Here is an 18,296-nt window from a genome sequence, read left to right as displayed (position 1 = left end):
CATTGAAGTGAAAACCTATCGCAAGTCGATAACTTAATTGATATCAATAACATCGTATACTAATGCACCAGATGCCCCCACAGAAAGAGTAAAAGGCAACGAACTTACAGATTTGTAACTAATATAAGCTGATAATTAATGAATCTAATTAAAACTGCAAACTATGATCTCTAATAATGCCTAATACCACATTAGTGCAAAATTCTGTTTGATTGTAGGTAATCCCAGTGGAATAGAAACACAAAACTGCATGTTTGAGAAGCAACAATATGCAAGATGAGCCCAAAAAACTAGCAGAATCACCATGATGTTTTTTTTCCGGACACTGTTTTTGCCCAAATAATTGTAGTAATTGTCAAAAAATTATACACAAAAAGAAGGGACACAATCAAGAAAGATATGAAGAGAAAAAGAATGGAGGAATACAACTAGAGTTCTTCCAAACCCTAGAGTGCAACTTGAGGATCTCTTTGGCCTTCTCCTTAGTCTTTAAAGTACACTCCACTTGAAGCACCAAACTCAACTTGGAAACAACTCCAACTTGTAACATCTCTTGAAGAACACTTGAAGTAGCAGAAAACTTAGATACTGAATAGAGTATTCTGACTGCCCTTTCACTTGCAATCTGCGAAACTCGAAGGATCTTTTTTGATACAATAGCAATGCCAGCACAATGCTTTAACAAATCTGCTCTTCCTTCAGCACACCCACATAACTGATCTAACGCCACTAGGATCATCTCGCTTACTCTTTTCTCCAACTTTTCAAGAAGAAGTTCAATAAGTACTGTAACTGCACCGGCATCCACTGCTTTAATCCTGTTACGTCCCCATGGACAAATCTCAATTAAGATCTGCAATGCTGCTTTAGAAGCATGTTGTGATATTTGATCGCGTAAAACATTCACTATCTCTACGAATATTTCGGCTTTCAAACTTATCAAATAGACTGGATCAGCCATTTCCAACATTGGCTTCAAAAGTAACACTGCATAAGCTCGAGCCTGGTAGCTCCCATGGTTTAAAATCCTCAATAAACAATCAATAAACTCGCCATTTTTTCCCATTAGAGTCTTCAAACCCGCTTCCGATATTTGTAGATTGTGAAGAAGGCCTAAAGCTTCGTCCCTAGCCATTGTAATTTCGACACCATCTCCATTTGAATCCATTTCTTTTGTGGAACAGTTCTGCTTTACAAGTGAAGCCAAAAACTCAATTGCACCACTTGTAGACTCAATACATCTCTTGTTTCTCTCGCTTTCAGCTGCTATAGACTTAAGCCTACGAAGAGATCTCATTTGCAAGTGTGGGATCATTGCATTGCTTATAAGCTTCATTATCTGAACCTTATCTACTAATGGCTTCGGCGTGGGGATCCTTTCGATACCGTAAGACGCGTTAAGAGTGCACCATGCTTGGATCAATCTACGAAGTGTATGATTTGGTGTTAGCTCCATATCTATCAAGACTTGTTTCGTAACTGGACATGTGTTATTCTTACTTGAGTATAACCATTTTTCGATACTTTCTCTATCGTATGTAATCCCTGTAGAAAGGGTAACTGGATCTCTAAGAATTTCTAAGGAAATTGGACAAAGAAAATATGAAGGAATATCAATATCCTCCATAAGACTAATAAAAGTTTGTTTTAGAGATTCAAGAAACGAAGACGAAGAAAGATTGGATGAAGTGTTTGAAGAAAATGAGTAAAGTATGTAGTTGGGATAAAAGAGAAAGGTGTGAAGTTGTTGGAAGTTGTGGATCAGTTTGAAGAAGCTTGTGTTTTGTTTGTGAAGAGATGTGTTGTAAAGTTGGCTATATATATGTGAAGATGGGAGAAAGTCAACACACGGAATTTTTTTATTAAGAGCTGGTGTTAAGAAATGAGGACTTTTCTTTTTTCTTTTGATCCTTGTTTTTGTGAAGAAGAGAAATACTCAAATTTGACAGCTTTTGCTTTGCTTTCTTTACTTGGTCTATTCGATGGAATATTTCAATAAAATGACGGTGATTCCATTTGACTTTCTAATTTTAAAGTTCTGATTTTTCTCTGTAAAGTTTGGTGTACAGTACACATTTAGTAGTTTTAATGCAAGTCCTGTGGTCGACATGTTCCACATGCATTTTAGCTCCACTGTTTATGGTGTGGCTCTAGTTGACCAGGGAATATTTTAGCGAGTGTGCCTGTGTGAATAGTATGATATGTTTTAAGCTTATACAAAAGAATAGTAGGTTTTTTTGATAATTAAATCAAAGATAGGATCTTTGCCATGGTTTTTCTTTTCATATATCTTACTATAATTTTGTGGATTTTTTTTTTAATTTTTTTTATGTGTTTTTTTTAATGGGAATATCTTTTTTTTTTTTTTTTTTTTTTTTTTTGTTAAATGAGCTAAGAATTGTATCGAGTATGGGAAAAATGGGAATGTCAAATGTGTTGGCTTGTCATTAAATTTTTTTTGCTCAAGTTGTCATTAGAATGGAACATTACACTCCAAAGGACTCACTTTCAAGTTTCAACTAATAACCAGAGTATTTTCGAGAACAATTAAAACCACACATAAAGGTTATCTTGTTGTGAGAACTGAGAAGGCCCTTCAGAAAATCAACTAACTCCAACTACTGTACAATTTTTTCAAGAACTAAATAATGCATGCTGTTGGGTTATATTGACAAAATCAAGTATTTAATCAATTCCCCAACGTCAACTAAAAAGTTCATTATGGGAAAAACACATTTCACCACACCACTTGTGATAAACGATAGTGAGATGAAATACTCTTCAAACAGTTGCTCCATTTCTCCTCTCCATTTTATTCAAAAACTATCAATTAATTCTTTTCGAAAACCATTAGTATAGTCAATCATTTGATAAACTTGCATCACAATTAGTCGTGATAAGAGGTCTAATGTCCAAGTCCTTAACAATTATTGAAATTTACAAATTAAGAGGTCAGTTGACATTGATAATCATGTATTCATGTGTGGTCCAAAACAGCCCCCCTAAGTTTATACATACATATGCATAATACACCAGAAATATCAAATCGGCTGGAATTCTGAGATCAATGAATTGAAAAAACGATAAAATGATGCAATCAAAAATACAAAAATAGGTTGAAGGTGCATTTTTGTTTTTTACCTCCTTCTAATGATCATACTCTATCACTCTTAGAGAAGAATGTAAACTTCTAGTTTTGGTTCAATATATATAGGTGGGGTCTGTCTTAACACTTAACTTTTCAAAAAATAAAAATAAAAAAAATAGGTTGTTATATATTGAAAAATGTTGATGTTGGTTAATAACCTAATTTTCAGGCATTTTACATCAACGGTAGAAAATAAAGTTTAGTGTACCTTAGCTTAACTCCGTTTTCAATACCAATTAACAAAGATCCAGTATCGTGTATATTGTGAAATTGTCGGCTACACACCAACGAGCGTTGAACAAGAGCCACCGTCAAATTAGGCGCTTCTTTAGGGGTTAGAAGGATATGATGCTTGAGCCGGACTAAACTACGCCTGAAGCGTAGAATTGTTGAACTGGAACATTTATACGTGTTTGTTCAGCGTTTCTTTTTTCTAGGCCAAAAATTATGCTAGAAATTTGAAAAAAAAAATAGTTTTTAACTAGTAAAGTGCAAGAATTGCTATTATATGAAGGTGAAAGTGGGAACCACAACTGCCTTGTTCTTTCTAAGTCAACTCCATCAAAATACAGCAACTAACAGTCCCCATGCAGATACACTTGCATTATTATTTACTAACTGTATAGTCATAGACTCGTAGGTCTCTTCTGCTTGTGGTGTGGTCCTATGTATTAATGAAATCTTTTTCAACTGATGTTATGCAGATCAGGCGATAGTTAATAACTAAATATACAAATATTTTTGGGTTAGTTAGACTTACCCCCATTAATAGTTGTAATTAGTGTTATTTTTCTATTTTCAAAAATATTAGTGATCCTCCAATCAATTAAAGATCCAACCGCTATTTCTGAGATGATTTTTTCAGATGAAAAAGTCTGACCGTTGGATCTTACAAATAGGGGTATCACTAATATTTTTGAAAATGGAGGGATAACACTAATTGGCAACTATTAATGGGAGGGTAAGTCTATCTAACCCTATATTATATATATATATATATATATATATATATATATATAAATAAAAAAAAAAGAACAAACAAACAAACAGTATTGGTAACTAGCTAGTGTTGATACTTAATAATTGTAGCCGGACTCTGTAGGGTGTTTTTGAATCTAGTGGGAGCTGACCATTTGGTTCTAGATTTGTTGACATAAAGTTGTTGCCTGTTGACCGGTTAAAATGGTGAATTGTACGTGTGTTGATTGGGGCAAAGTACAAAATATCGCGATATTTGGGGATATCTATCCGGATTTCAGAAAAAGATATATAAATATCACGATATGTTCAGAGATATATACAACTATAAATATCAGTGATATTTTAACGATATTTGTGATATTTGTGATATTTTGAGATATTTTGTTATATTTGGAGATATTTGGCGATATTTTATGTATATAACAATTTTATTTAATATTTACCATTATATTTCAAATAAATATAAATAATGTATCATGTTATATCAAGAAATATCCACAATATCCACGATATTTGTCGATATTTTGGATATATCCACGATATTTGCATGTGAAACAATGTCAAATATCCCCAAAGAGGGGGATATATCCACGATACATATCCAGAAATTGAATATCGATAAATACACATATCCTGATATTTTGTACTATGAATTGGGGTATGCCAAATGTATTTCTAACTGTTAACGTTATAAACAAAATAATAGGTTAACTTTTAAGGTTATAAACAAAATAATATGTTAACTTTTAACATATGAGGGAGACCTCCAATGGAGGATTTTCTCTCTCCTATATTGCACTATAATATGAGAGTTAGTATTTTCTCTCTTCTGTTTGGCACTCTAAGAGCATCTTTAGGAGAGCTACCAAAAAAACACCAAAATTTTGAACCAAAAAAACACCAAACCAAAAAACACCAAGCAACTTTAGGAGCAACATCAAATTTTTGACATCAAACTACGCGGTTTTGGATAAACCGCGCCATATAGTCCACGCGGTTTTTCCAAAACCGCGCCACTAAAGCCCAACTAACAGGCCCAAGCCTACACGGTTTTGAGAAAACCGCATCATGTATCGCACATAAACTTTTTTTTTTTTTTTTTCTTTCCCAATCTCTGGCGTGTTTTTCACAAAACTGCGCCATATAAGCCCAATTAGAAGCCCAAGCCCACGCGGTGTTGGCAAAACCGCGTGAGTGATTTGATACAGTATCAAACCCGAAACCAAATATTGGCCGATTTGGTGTATAAGTACTTGGAAACTAAGGGATCAAATTGAGATAACATCTTCACTTTGTGGTTTAGAATATTAATCTGTAATTTTCAAATGGAATTATTTTAAACTTGATCTAGCTTGTATAATAGTTTTATTAGATTTATGGTGATTTAGCGGTAAATCATCACTATTCGGCTTACGTACTAATGTGTACAAATCACTAAAACAGATTGATTGTTTCCATATCCTCAAAGAATACACTACTCCCACTTGAAAAGATTGATTGTTTCTATGTCCTACGAATGGGTGCCGTTATATTAAATTATTCTAAAAAATATTAGCAACTATGCATAGTTATGAGATATGAAAATTATATTAATTACTCTCATTTAAATTTCTTGCACTACTCTCTATAAAAAGGAAGCCCCAAACCTTGATAAAACTCATCGATTTTTTTTTTATTGTTAGATTTAATAATAGAAGTTTGATTGAAGTTTTGTGAGAATGTCCAATGTGGCGAAGTTAATATTGAAGCTACTTGAATAGCAAGATATTCTCAATCACAATAAAAAGAATTATAATAAACACTACTTAAAATATAAAACTATATTTGTCGAGACATTTATTCCCCCTACATAAAATACAAATATGTTTTAGGGTTATTAGTTCAATGCATTTGCATCAAGTTTCTGATTTTCCATTAATTTTTCTTTGAGGTTAGTTTAATGTAGTACGTTGCATCCCGTTTCCAATTTCTCATTAATTATTCTTTGAGGTTAGTACAATATAGTTGCATCAAGTTTTTGATTTCCCGTTAATTATTATTTGAGGTTAGTTCAGTGCAATTATATCCACTTTATGATTTCCCGTTAGTTATTCATTAAGGTTAATTCAGTAAGTTGCATCCAATTTTCAATGTTTCATTAATTAGTCTTTGAGATTAGTTCATTGTATTTGCATCCAGGTTCCAATTTCGTTAATTATTCTTTGAGGTTAGTTCAATACATTTGCATCCAGTTTCTGATTTCCCGTTAATTGTTTTTCTAGGTTAGTTCGATAGTTTACAATTTCTATACAGTTTGCATACATATAAGACTCTGTTTTTATAAACTTGCTTTCGTTTTGGGTTCCTAATTACTCGTAATTACTCATATGAGAAGGCTAAAAAAGTAGATATTTATGCTTTGAGGTCAGTGCGATGTAGTTACATCCGACTTCCGATTTCTAGTTAACCATTTTTTGATGTTATTTCAATGCATTTGCATCCAATTTCTGATTTCCTGTTAGTTAATATCTGATTTTAGTTTAATGCAGTTGCATCCAGTTTTTGGTTTTCCGTTAATTATTCTTTGAGGTTAGTTCAATGCATTTCGATTTTATGTTAATTATTCTTTGAGGTTAGTTCAATGCATTTGCATCAAGTTTCTGATTTTCCGTTAATTATTTTTTGAGGTTAGTTCAATGCAGTTACATCAAATTTATAATTTCCCGTTAATTATTCATTTAGGTTAGTTCAGTGTAGTTTCATCCATTTTTTAATATTTCGTTAATTAGTCTTTGAGATTAGTTCATTGCATTGGGATCCAGTTTTCGATTTTCCGTTAATAACTCTTTAAGGTTAGTTCAATACATCTGCATCTAGTTTCTGATTATTTATGCTTTGGGGTTAGTTCGATATAATTATATCCGGTTTCTGATTTTCCGTTAACTATTCTTTGAGGTTATTTCAATGCATTTGCATTTAGTTTCTGATTTTCCACCAATTATCCTATGAGGTTAGTTCAATGCAGTTGCATTCGGTTTTTGATTTTATGTTAATTATTTTTTGAGTTAAGTTCAATGCATTTGCATCCAGTTTCCGGTTTCCCATTAATTATTATTTGAGATTTGTTTGATGTATTTGCATACCATTTCCGATTTTCCGTTAACTATTTTTCAAGGATTTGCATTCAATTTATAATTTTTCATTAGTTACTCTCTGTCGATAGTTTAATGCAATTTGCATAAAGTTTATGATTTTCCGTTAATTACTCCTTAAGCTCAGTTATGTATTTGAATACAGTTTCCGATTTCCTTTTAATTATCTAATGTGGTGTGTAATACCAACTTCTACTGATCCATTTGTAGTGTCCTTGCAAACATGACATAAAAAGTAAATTATGCTTAATTTACTATGTGGGATCATCGAAGATTATCCAGTTTCCGATTTCTCGTTAATTATTCTTTAAATTATGCATGACTCACTATGTTGAATCTTCAAAGATTATCTACAAACTGGTGTTGTTATATTAATTATTCTAAAAAATATTTGCAAATATGCATAACTATTATATATTAATATTATATTGACCACTCAACCAAATTTTTTATAACGTGAAAACCTCACTCTCCATTAAAAAAAAATAACTCACCTTTGATAAAATCTTTCAACTTTATTTTTTTGTTTATTAATAGAAGTTTGATTGAAATTTTGTGAGATTGCCTAATATGGTGAAATTCATATATATTGAAGCTGCTTGAATAGCAAGGAGTTCTCAATCATACGGAAAAAGATAAGATAAACATCATTTTAAATGCAAAACTATACTTATTGAGACATTCCCACAACATATAACCCAACTATGTTTTGAGGTTAGTTTAATGCATTTACATCTAGTTTATGATTTTTCATTATTTATATTTTGAGGTTAGTTCAATGCAGTTGTATCCAATTGTAGGAACCGTTATTTCAGAATGAATATTTCTACAAACCGTGAAAACCACGCGCAGCGGAATTAATGGTTCTCACGATTTTGGATTGGAAAACATACCTTTGAAATCGGCTAAGATAACTCTGAGAATCCAATAGCTATGAAATCCGAATCAACCTCTTAATCCTCTGTTGTATTCCTATGCACAGAGTGGACATTGTGTGGGCAACAATCTACCAACCTCTCCTTTCTCACTTGGCCTATATCACTCACAAAATTGGATCCGATTTATGGATCTATTTTTCTTGAGCAAAACCTTGATTTTTCTTGTGTAGAAGTCGGCCAGAGAAAGAGGTTTCCTTTATATAGGCTACAATAGGGACCATGAGGAGAAATTAGGGTTGGGGCTCCTGACGGGCTCGGGCTTCCCATGTTTGCCCAGAACACACGGCTCAAGTCCGTCAACAAATGACTTATTCCACTAAAGGCCATTATTGCACTACCGCCCTAATCTTAAATTATGTGTCAGCGTTTATGGGCTCCATATTATATGCTCGTTGATCTCTCCGTGTTTAAGATATCAAATGTCCGTTGATTAAGTCAAGTTACTGACAACTACATTAATCAACTTCTTATGTCCTTGAGTAGTACCACTCAACCTCATTGTCATGTCGGAATAAATCCACCTACAGGGTTTACATGACAATCTTTTTGAGCTCTTCAAGGGGACATCATCAACCCGACTTCCTGCGGGTCACAGATTCCTTCTATAATCAACAGCACACCTTACATACAATGTTATTACCCAATCCATCGAGTTTGTTGATTTACAAATGAATTTCACTCATTGATGATTTAAAGCAACGTACAATGCATATAAGTGCTCGTTATTATATCCGGATTAAGAGGACAAGCATCCATAATAACAGAGGTGTTTGTTCTCTTATATAGTCAGTATAAAGAGAAACAACCTCACTTGGTCCTGTTCAATAAACACAAAGTGTACTAGTATAATCCTATAATCAAGATAGACTAATACCAGATTATACTACAACCGTACTAATAGTTTGTCCAAATCCATCTAGGTTGTAAACGATTACTTATACTTTATAAGGTACTGATGATATGATCTTCTATGTGTCCACACCATATCATCTACAACATAAAGTATTAGACACATGCATATAACTAATACCATGCATAACATTTGCCCATATGATTCTCATTTAAAATATAAAAAATTAGAGTTAATACAAAAGTAATGCTTTTAGTATATAACCCTATCACCAATTTCCAATTCCCGTTATTTATTTTTTGAGATTAATTCAATGTAGTTGCATCCAGCTTTTGATTTATTGTTAATTATTCTTTTTGGTTAGTTCAATACATTTGCATTCAATTCCCAATTTTCTATTAATTGTTCTTTGAGGTCAGTTCAATGCATTTGTATCCAGTTTCTGATTTTCCGTTAATTATTCTATGAGATTAGTTTAATTCATTTGCATCCAGTTTTCGATTTCTCGAGTTTATTATTTGATAAAGTTGCATTTGCATCTAGTTTCCGATTTCCCGTTAATTACTGTTTGAGGTTAGTTCAATGAGTTTGTATCCAGTTTCCGATTTCCCGTTAATTATTTCTTGAGGTTTTGTATCCAGTATATTTTTTTTGATTAGTTCAATGCAGTTGCATCCGGTTTTCGATTTTCCGTTAATTATTTTTTAAGATTAGTTCCACGCATTTGTATTATGTTCCCAATTTATAATTAATTTTTCTTTGAGGTTAGTTCAATGCAATTGCATCCAATTTCCGATTTCATATTAATTTAATCTTTGAGGGTTATCTCAATACATTTGCATCCAGTTTCCGATTTTCTAACAATTATTTTTTTATATTAGTTTGATGTATTTGTATCCAAGTTTTGATTTTCCGTTAATTCTTCTTTGAGGTTAGTTTAATGTAGTTGTATCCATATTCCGATTTTCTATTAATTACTTTTTAAGATTAGTTTAATGCTTGCATTTGCATCCAGTTTCTGATTTCCTGTTAAATATTATTTAAGGTTAGTTCGATGCATTTGCATCCAGTTTTCCGTTCCCCATTAATTATTTTTTTACGTTAGTTTCATTCAGCATTATATATATTTTAAAATATTTGTCATTATTGCTTTGCCATTATTTATTTATTTATTTTCTATTATATATTTTGTATAATTGTTTTTAACTATGTTTTGAGGCCATGTTAAGAATATATTCGAAATAAGTCGGTGTTTTATTATAGATACTAAAATTGTATGATTTGTAATAGGGAATTAGTTTTTACAAATCACCTATTTTTTAGCAATTTTTTTTATTTGATCAAATATATAAGAATTGGAACACTAAAAGTGTTTGATTCGTAGTAATAGGAATTACCTTCTACAAATCACCTATTTTTTTAGTAATTTTTTTTTATTTGATCAAATATATAAGAATTGGAAATACACTCAAACTCTCCAAATATAAGAATTAGAAATACACTCAAACTCTCCAAAGAGATTCCATGTATGTGGGATTGTAGGCTATTAGAAAATACTATCATTTATATTAGAGTGCCACATATGATAGAAAAAAAGGCTAACTCTCATATTAGAGTGCCACATAGGAGAGAGAAAATCTTCCTTTAAAGGTCTCTGCTTTAGTATATAGACAGTAGATATCCTTAACGCGGTCTCAAAAACACTACATATTCTTTAGTTAATAACTTATTATAGGATGTAAAATCAGCTTCCGACGATTCCCTACATTCTCTAAGGATTATATGAGATATACCGAAATAGAAGACTCAAAATGTTATTCATATAACCCTTTCATATACTTGGAATTTGTTGATTATAACAATCTAGATTTTGTATTTGGATATCATTGGGAAACACAAATGAACTCAAAAGCAAAATTGTATTTGGCACTTGGGACGGTTTCCTTTAGGGCCCAAAGGTAAGCAAAACCTTAAGTATATGTACTTAACTAATTTTATTTATAAACAGTACATTGACTTTCTCTGAACTGAATATATACAACCTTCTTACATTTTATTTCAGCTCCTGGAATAAAAATTGAAACTGACTCTTATAACAAATACAAGATACGGTGAGTGAAATCACTTCATTCAAGAGCGATGATTAAATTAACTGATCGAGGCGGCTGTCTTTGGTTTCCTAATTTTTTTGTTTTTTTTTTCCGAGTACAGGAAAATGGGATAGTGCTAAAAATAAATTTTCAAAATTTTTGCTCATTCTGAGTGCAAGAAGATGTGATAGTGCTAAAAGATATGGGTCGGGATGCTTATAGAATTTCCATATCATGGAGTAGGATCCTGCCAAGTATGTTTTACTTCTCTAACTTCATAAATGGAGTGGGATCTTGTCAAGTTGTATAATAATATGATGTCATATATGAGCTACTCTTGGTATTGCATAAGAAAGCTATATATTATTGAATTTGCATTATGATGAGCATTTCAAGGTGATGGAACTACAGTAGTTGAACTTGCAATAGCTTAACAACCTTTATTCGATACACAACAAAGAGAGCCACCTAAATATTTTTTTGTTGTAGAAATTTTAATAATTTTGGAATAAAATATATCGAAGCTTAAAAATTCTTACTAATGTTTTACTGATAATTGATGGATGATAATTTTTTGGTCTAAAAGAGTGAAGAGTGTTTGTGTGAATTATTGTTATATTTATTTTTGTGGCCCTTTATTGATACCATCAAACTTAACTCTTTCAACATTAGTGCAATATTGGAAGAACTTTGTGGTACTATTTCTTCATCCGAACTTTGTTTTGTAATGTGCTTGCAGAAACATTGAGAATAGATAAATCTATTATAAGAAATAAGGAAAAATATGGAATAAGATTGAATATTTGAGCATTTTATTGTAAGTTCAAGGTGTGTGTTAGAAGCTTCAAGTTTGGAAAGGGAATGTTATTTGAAAGACACACTCTTCTTCTATCAATTTGATTATTAGATTGTTCAAATCTGAAAAGTAATGGTCATTACTCATTTTACCCACCCAATCTTACGTTAACACTTTGATATGTTCACATTGACGAAAGACATAGAACGACATGATCTTCTCTGTTATTCATGTTGGAATTGAATAATTATATTTTGCATGTATACAAACAATCACCTAGAAAAAGAGAAAATACTTGGGGGGAGTATTCTAATTAGGTGAACACATTTTCTTGAAAGAGAATTTTTTTTGTATTCATCAATTCATCATAGAACACGTTCATGTGATAAATCTTTTCAAGTGGGAGTAGTGTATTCTTTGAGGATATGGAAACAATCAATCTGTTTTAGTGATTTGATAGAAATTTTAGTGATTTGTACACATTAGTATGTAAGTCGAGCGGTGATAATTTACCACTAAATCATTATAAATCTAAAAAAACTATTATACAAGGTAGATTGAGTTGAAGATAATTCCATTTGAAAATGACGGATTAATATCCTAAACCACAAAGTGAAGAAGTTATCTCAATTTGATCCCTTAGTTTCCAAGTACTTATTGATAAAACGTAAAATACCTAGTCTTAATTAGTTATGCTATGAATAAATAAAACTAAAGCTATTTTACTACTCTATGATCAAAGTTATCTACTCTCGCTTATCATGCAATATGTGGAGTAAAGAATTCGTTTTACTCTTAGCTTATTTAGACGTAAGTTTCGCTAGTTTAATCTATTCTAACAAAATCAATGAGAGTAATGGATTGTGATTATACTAATAAGGGAATTTGACTAATTAAATTGTTCTAACTTATACTGTGGCAATTAAATACTAAGATGTGAATATGGAGAAGGAATTAGGGAGATTTGATTCCACTTAGATAAATTCATAATATGCTAGTGTAGATTCTTGCAATCCTAACCAATAAAGATTAAGTAATTGATCCCTAATTATTCATGTCAATCTCTACCAACTAATAATTAGCATGTGGGGAAGTTCAACCCATTCTCATGGCGAATCAACTAACCTACTAGAGTGAAACTCTTAAAAAGTAATAATCCTAACTAACACATCAAGTCTTCATTAAGCTTCATCAAACCCCTCTAATGGAGGTTTAGCTAGAAGTCATTAGACTATCATTAATAGAAGAATAAGAAGAAGACATAATGAAGAACAATAACTTGACTTTTATTAATCTAATTGGAAGAGAGTCTAAGAATTGAAAATATATTAAAGACTAAGTACTGAATAATCAACTAACTTAAAATTAATGAAAGGGTTATATGAATTAAAACCTAGGTGAAAATTATTTTAAAAACTAAAACTAAGTCTAAATCTAAGTCTATGAATTAATAACTAAGTTAGTAAGAGTTATGTCTTAGTCCTCTTTATATAGAAGAGGGCTAGGTCTACAATTTTGTGCATGGGCTTTGGAGCCATGTTTTGGGCCATGAAATCAAGCCCAAAACCTAATTACATATGTCCAAAAAGGGATTCTCTGTTAGAAATTACTGCAATAGTCTTTTCGTCTAATTTTGCTCCTCTGATTGGGTCAAATCCTAGACCATTAGAAATCTCTTTCCGAGCCAGTCATTTTGACATATAATAGGCCCGATTCCGAGGTCTGAGTCCAAAGATATGGCCTACAGAAGTTCTGTTGACTTTTCTACTCTATTTCTGCCCGCGTTGACTTTGACTTTTCATCTTTTACCGGACTTTAAAAAGAATTTTTCTCCTGGAATCTTGGCCTTTAGTCATAGAACTTCTTAGTAACCAACCTTTGCTCCTTTATCTCGCAAAAGTGATATATTTCTTCTCATATTCGACTCCAATACCTGAAATACACAAAAGCACATAAACAGTACTAACTCTTATTTATTATAAACATAATTGGTCTAAATGTAATATTATTAAGGGGTTAAAACTACAGTTTTGGGCTCTTATCAAACCACCCCCAAACAGTATTTTGCTTGTCCTCAAGCACATATGAGAAATTAATATAAGTGACCAAAAATGGAGTTCTAACTAATCTCGTTTCGCTAAGTGCGATTGCATTGACCATATGCAATAAGGCCTTAAACCACTATGAATTCCTTAGTGGACGAGTTATAGCCTCGTGAGAGTTTTCCAGAGAAGGTACTCACAAACTTCATCTATACTACAACGACTATGAAATAAAATTACTGTTTCCTACTTTATTCTCAGATATCTATACATATAATTAACTAGCAATGAATACAGAATAATCAAGTCAAAATCTAAACTAATACGTGCATAATAATCAATCATCTACGGATAAAAATATATATATAATGAACTATGCTATGAAATGCAAGAACAGGTTTGTTTCTGAAACTTTGGAATAGCGTCCTTAAGTAGGTCATCACATATATGTCAAGATAAAAACACTCTGATTTTTCCACTCAAGTTTCACTCATTCCAGTGCGCAGTGGGCACACTTTACCTTACAATCTCAATGACAAACAAGGAAGCCGAAGTCGATCAAACACATCTGCCACTTACTATTACACTAACATATTCCTAATTGAGCTAGAAGTCTTTATTAGGTGTTGCGGGGATTAGGAAATGGTTTAAGAATGAAGGAAATGGATATTCAAAAGGACAAGTATGAGATAATAGAGTCTTCATATTATGTAACTAGAGAAAACCTTGTTCTTACTTTGCTTCTACACTTTGTTTACATCCTTAGCCATTTTTTTTCTTTTTCTTTTGGCTTTTGACTCCTTTGATTCTGTTTTTAGAGTTCTAGCTTTTTTTTTTTTTTTTCTTTTCTTTGGATGGAAACTTTCTTTTCTTATTTGAAGCAACTAACAAATTCTTGGTTTCACAGGTCTTTCTCTTTTCTATTCTTCATTTCATCTCTATTCTCAGTCTCATTCAAAAATGGGTAAGCTGATTTTTATTTTTATTTTGTTTTGTATAAAAGGGTAAAGGATTTGCGGTTTATGAAAAGGGTAAAAAAGGCTCAGAGGGGCGACTAGCGGAAAATAATTTCATAAGATTTGAATTTCTGGCTATATCGATCCAAAAAGGGCCTAAATTCTCGCTTAGGATATGGTATAGTGATCAAGCAAGTGGACGTATGATTTCTCTATTTGGAATTTACTTCTCCTTTGTGTTATTTCTCAAATATTTCACTCATATAAGGTTTTGATTTCAGAAATAAGTACTCTAGCCTAGATTTCAGAAACTTACTGCCAATACAAACATAGATGCTCATGCATTATATTTATGGAAAGATGCAATGATTAATACCTACATATTAACCTAAATTTCTAAAAACTATTCTAATTTAAAGGCTAACGTGAATCTTCTAGATTAATATCATCATGGAGAAAAAAAACAATACCAGTATTCCTAAGTGTATAGCATAAACTTTTTTTTTTTTTTTATATTTTTGAATTTTTGAATTTTTTTACTAGAAAACAAGTGCATATTATACATGTATTATCCTAATAGGTGCCTTAATTTACGCGTGTTTCTATGCCACCCCCAAACAAAAACATGTTTTGTCCTCAAATAATAGAAATAAGAAGGGTAGAAAATACCATGGAAACGCGTGAAAAGTTAAGAACACTTGCAAAACAAATTTAGAACATACTAATATAGATAATAAAAACAGACACAACTCTATATGTGTTCCACCCGTTATGGGGATAACAAAAATTAACTTGCTTGGGAGATAAGCAGACACGAACAAAAAGTAAAATTTACCTCATATCCAGCATTTAAACGTTGTCCTCCTCTTCTATAAAGAATTAAGGTTCCTCGGCATCCTGCCACGCCATGATAATTTGTCAGGCCTCACGCTATTTATCATTTACAATTGCTAACCTGTTAAGTGCCACTTGGTCGGATGGGGTGTAAGGGGCAACCCAATTAGGTTGTAACCACCACCCGTGCCAAGTCATTGCATAGAATGAGCGTATTATGCAATTGGTGGGTCGCACAATGTCAACCCCAACCCAATCCGTGAAACGGGCACAAAACTCAGGAAAGAAACATAGCATTATTTAACAAATTAAGACAGGCATAAGAAGGTACTTATGCCTCATACTATGGGATTGTGCCAAATTTAACATTAAGGTCAGGGGAAGGTCATAGAGCATATGTCCCTCAGCTATAGTAAGGAAGACATCACAAGTGGCGTCATTCACAAAAGAAAAGCGCCATTCCCCTAAGATATTTAGCATGATAAAAAACATAACAGTGCCCACGTTAAGGGACAAGTGACCAAGGGCTACGTTATATTGCCCTTGGTCCTCTACACGGAAAATTTCTACCCCATAGGTCTCATGCAAAAACTCATAGTTGTAGGTGTACATATTATCTACCAAATAGTCCCATGAGTTTTGGATTTCAGCAGGCATTGAAAGTCCAATAGCAAAGGTCAACAAGAACTTAGTTATATCCATTGTTTCATCATCAATGGTGACAAAGAACACTTGTTCTCCATCCGATCGATCAAAGAAGTTACAATGATCATAAAAATAAGCTGTAAGTGCAGGAGAATATAATTCATCAGACGTACCATTAGAGGCTGCCATCCTGCCTATATAATCAAGTCGCAGAACCAAGATCCATACGCGTCACTCGCGAACAAATCTTCGAAGGACATCTCTGGTATGATTTGAGGAGGCTTCATCTCAAACAAACACACTCACTCTAGAACTCCTGGAAGTAACTGCAGAAGATCCAACAAATCAAAAATTGCGTTGTGATGAGGTGAAGGTGCGAGTGCGTTTCGGATAGCCTATATAAAGGCGCAGGCACGCTTTTGCTTGGCAAGAATTCCAGTGTTTTGGGGGCATGCGTGCTCTGAGTATAGGCACAATAAGGGGCATGCATGCTCCGTGTAATAGAAGTGTTATGAAGTGAAAATGAAAGGAAAAGTGAGAGGTGCAAAGTGAGAGGTGTGAGGTTAAGTTGAGACTGAACCCTATATTTATAAAGGACTATTTTCTAAGTTCCACAAGTTGCCCAACTAGCTAAGGCAACATGATGGAAAAAGACATTTCTAAAACCAAAATAGAAACAGACCAGATGCATACTCCAAAACCAAACCAATAGCTTTTTGGTTGGAATTAAAATAGCAATCATCTAATCACTACTCCTTGAGGTTGCACCAAACAACACTAGCTAATTCTAGCTACACCAATTTAGCAACATACTCACATAAACTAATCATTATCAAGTAGGCAATAATATTTCGAAAAAAATATGTGGATATGATTAGAAGCATTGCTAAATAAATAATTTCACCCCTAAATAAGTTGGAAGGGTGGGGGATTCACGATACAAAACATAGCATATGCCAAAATTTAAAACAACTTCAAATTTAAAATAACAAATACAGAATTCAATATTAACTACTTAACTAAACAATTTGAAATCAAAATCTACTAAAAAAAGGGAAAATAATCTTAACACAACAATAATACAATAAAAACTAATCACTAAACGAGGAGGGGATAAGAATTGGAAGTTGAGTGATCAAGAATAGAAATACCAAATACCCCACCCTCAAACAAATTTTTGAAAACATGGTTTAGAAAATTTGTTTTTAAAACGTGGGTCTTTTAAAGTCAGATTCCAGAGACTTACTAGACTAAAACATGTATTAACATGCAGTTTTCCATATATTAGCAATCTAAAGAGTTGCGGGTCTGTCCATAAATAATTAACACGGACGGCACCACCAAATAGAATCAAGCACCAAGATGTCCTATGACGTGGTGTAGCAGAATGATAGTGAATACTGATGGATCTAGAACCTAACCTAGCATGCAATTTCTTCTGTTTTCTCTGACGAAAGGGTAGCCAAGTGAATGATCGTGAAAAAATGGATGGTTGTGGAAGATATGTGGGATATGGAAAAGTTTTAGAAGGAATGAATGGACAAAATGAGAATGTGGGTTTATCACAAAACTCATTGGTGGCGTGGGTTGGTATAATCACACATCTGAAAATGAAAGGGTCGGGTGGCTTATCCTTGGTTATTATTTCTGTATCAGGAGGGTTTAAATAATCATGAAGCACATGAGAAGCAAGAAGGTCAAGTGCAAACTCAAGGTTCCTTTGAAAAGGTGGAAGGTGATGAATATTGGTGATAGAAGGTGAAAGCGTGACATTAGAATGTAATGTGGGTGAATGGATGTTGATAAGGAGGGACTCGCGAGGTGGCAAAGAAGAGTTGCAAAAGAGTCGAAGAAAATCTTTCTCGATTTCATCTACGTCCAGGGA

General features: G+C 32.8%; 1 protein-coding gene across 1 annotated transcript; it reads right to left on the bottom strand.

Annotated features, from left to right (window-relative positions):
- Positions 1 to 291: 291 nt before the first annotated feature.
- Positions 292 to 1,803, bottom strand: LOC147486153 (E3 ubiquitin-protein ligase PUB22-like). Its single transcript, XM_086571307.1, has one exon. The coding sequence runs from the start codon at positions 1,625 to 1,627 to the stop codon at positions 389 to 391; it is 1,239 nt and encodes a 412-aa protein (XP_086427433.1). The 5' UTR covers positions 1,628 to 1,803; the 3' UTR covers positions 292 to 388.
- Positions 1,804 to 18,296: the final 16,493 nt, after the last annotated feature.

The sequence above is a fragment of the Coptis chinensis genome, chromosome 7 (assembly GCF_015680905.1).
Source record: "Coptis chinensis isolate HL-2020 chromosome 7, ASM1568090v1, whole genome shotgun sequence".
NCBI classification, from domain to species: domain Eukaryota; kingdom Viridiplantae; phylum Streptophyta; class Magnoliopsida; order Ranunculales; family Ranunculaceae; genus Coptis; species Coptis chinensis.
This window is presented reverse-complemented; position numbering and strand designations above follow the sequence as displayed.

Excerpts from the sequence above, each read along its gene's own strand:
- LOC147486153 (XM_086571307.1), bottom strand. The coding sequence starts at position 1,627 with ATGGAGGATATTGATATTCCTTCATATTTTCTTTGTCCAATTTCCTTA.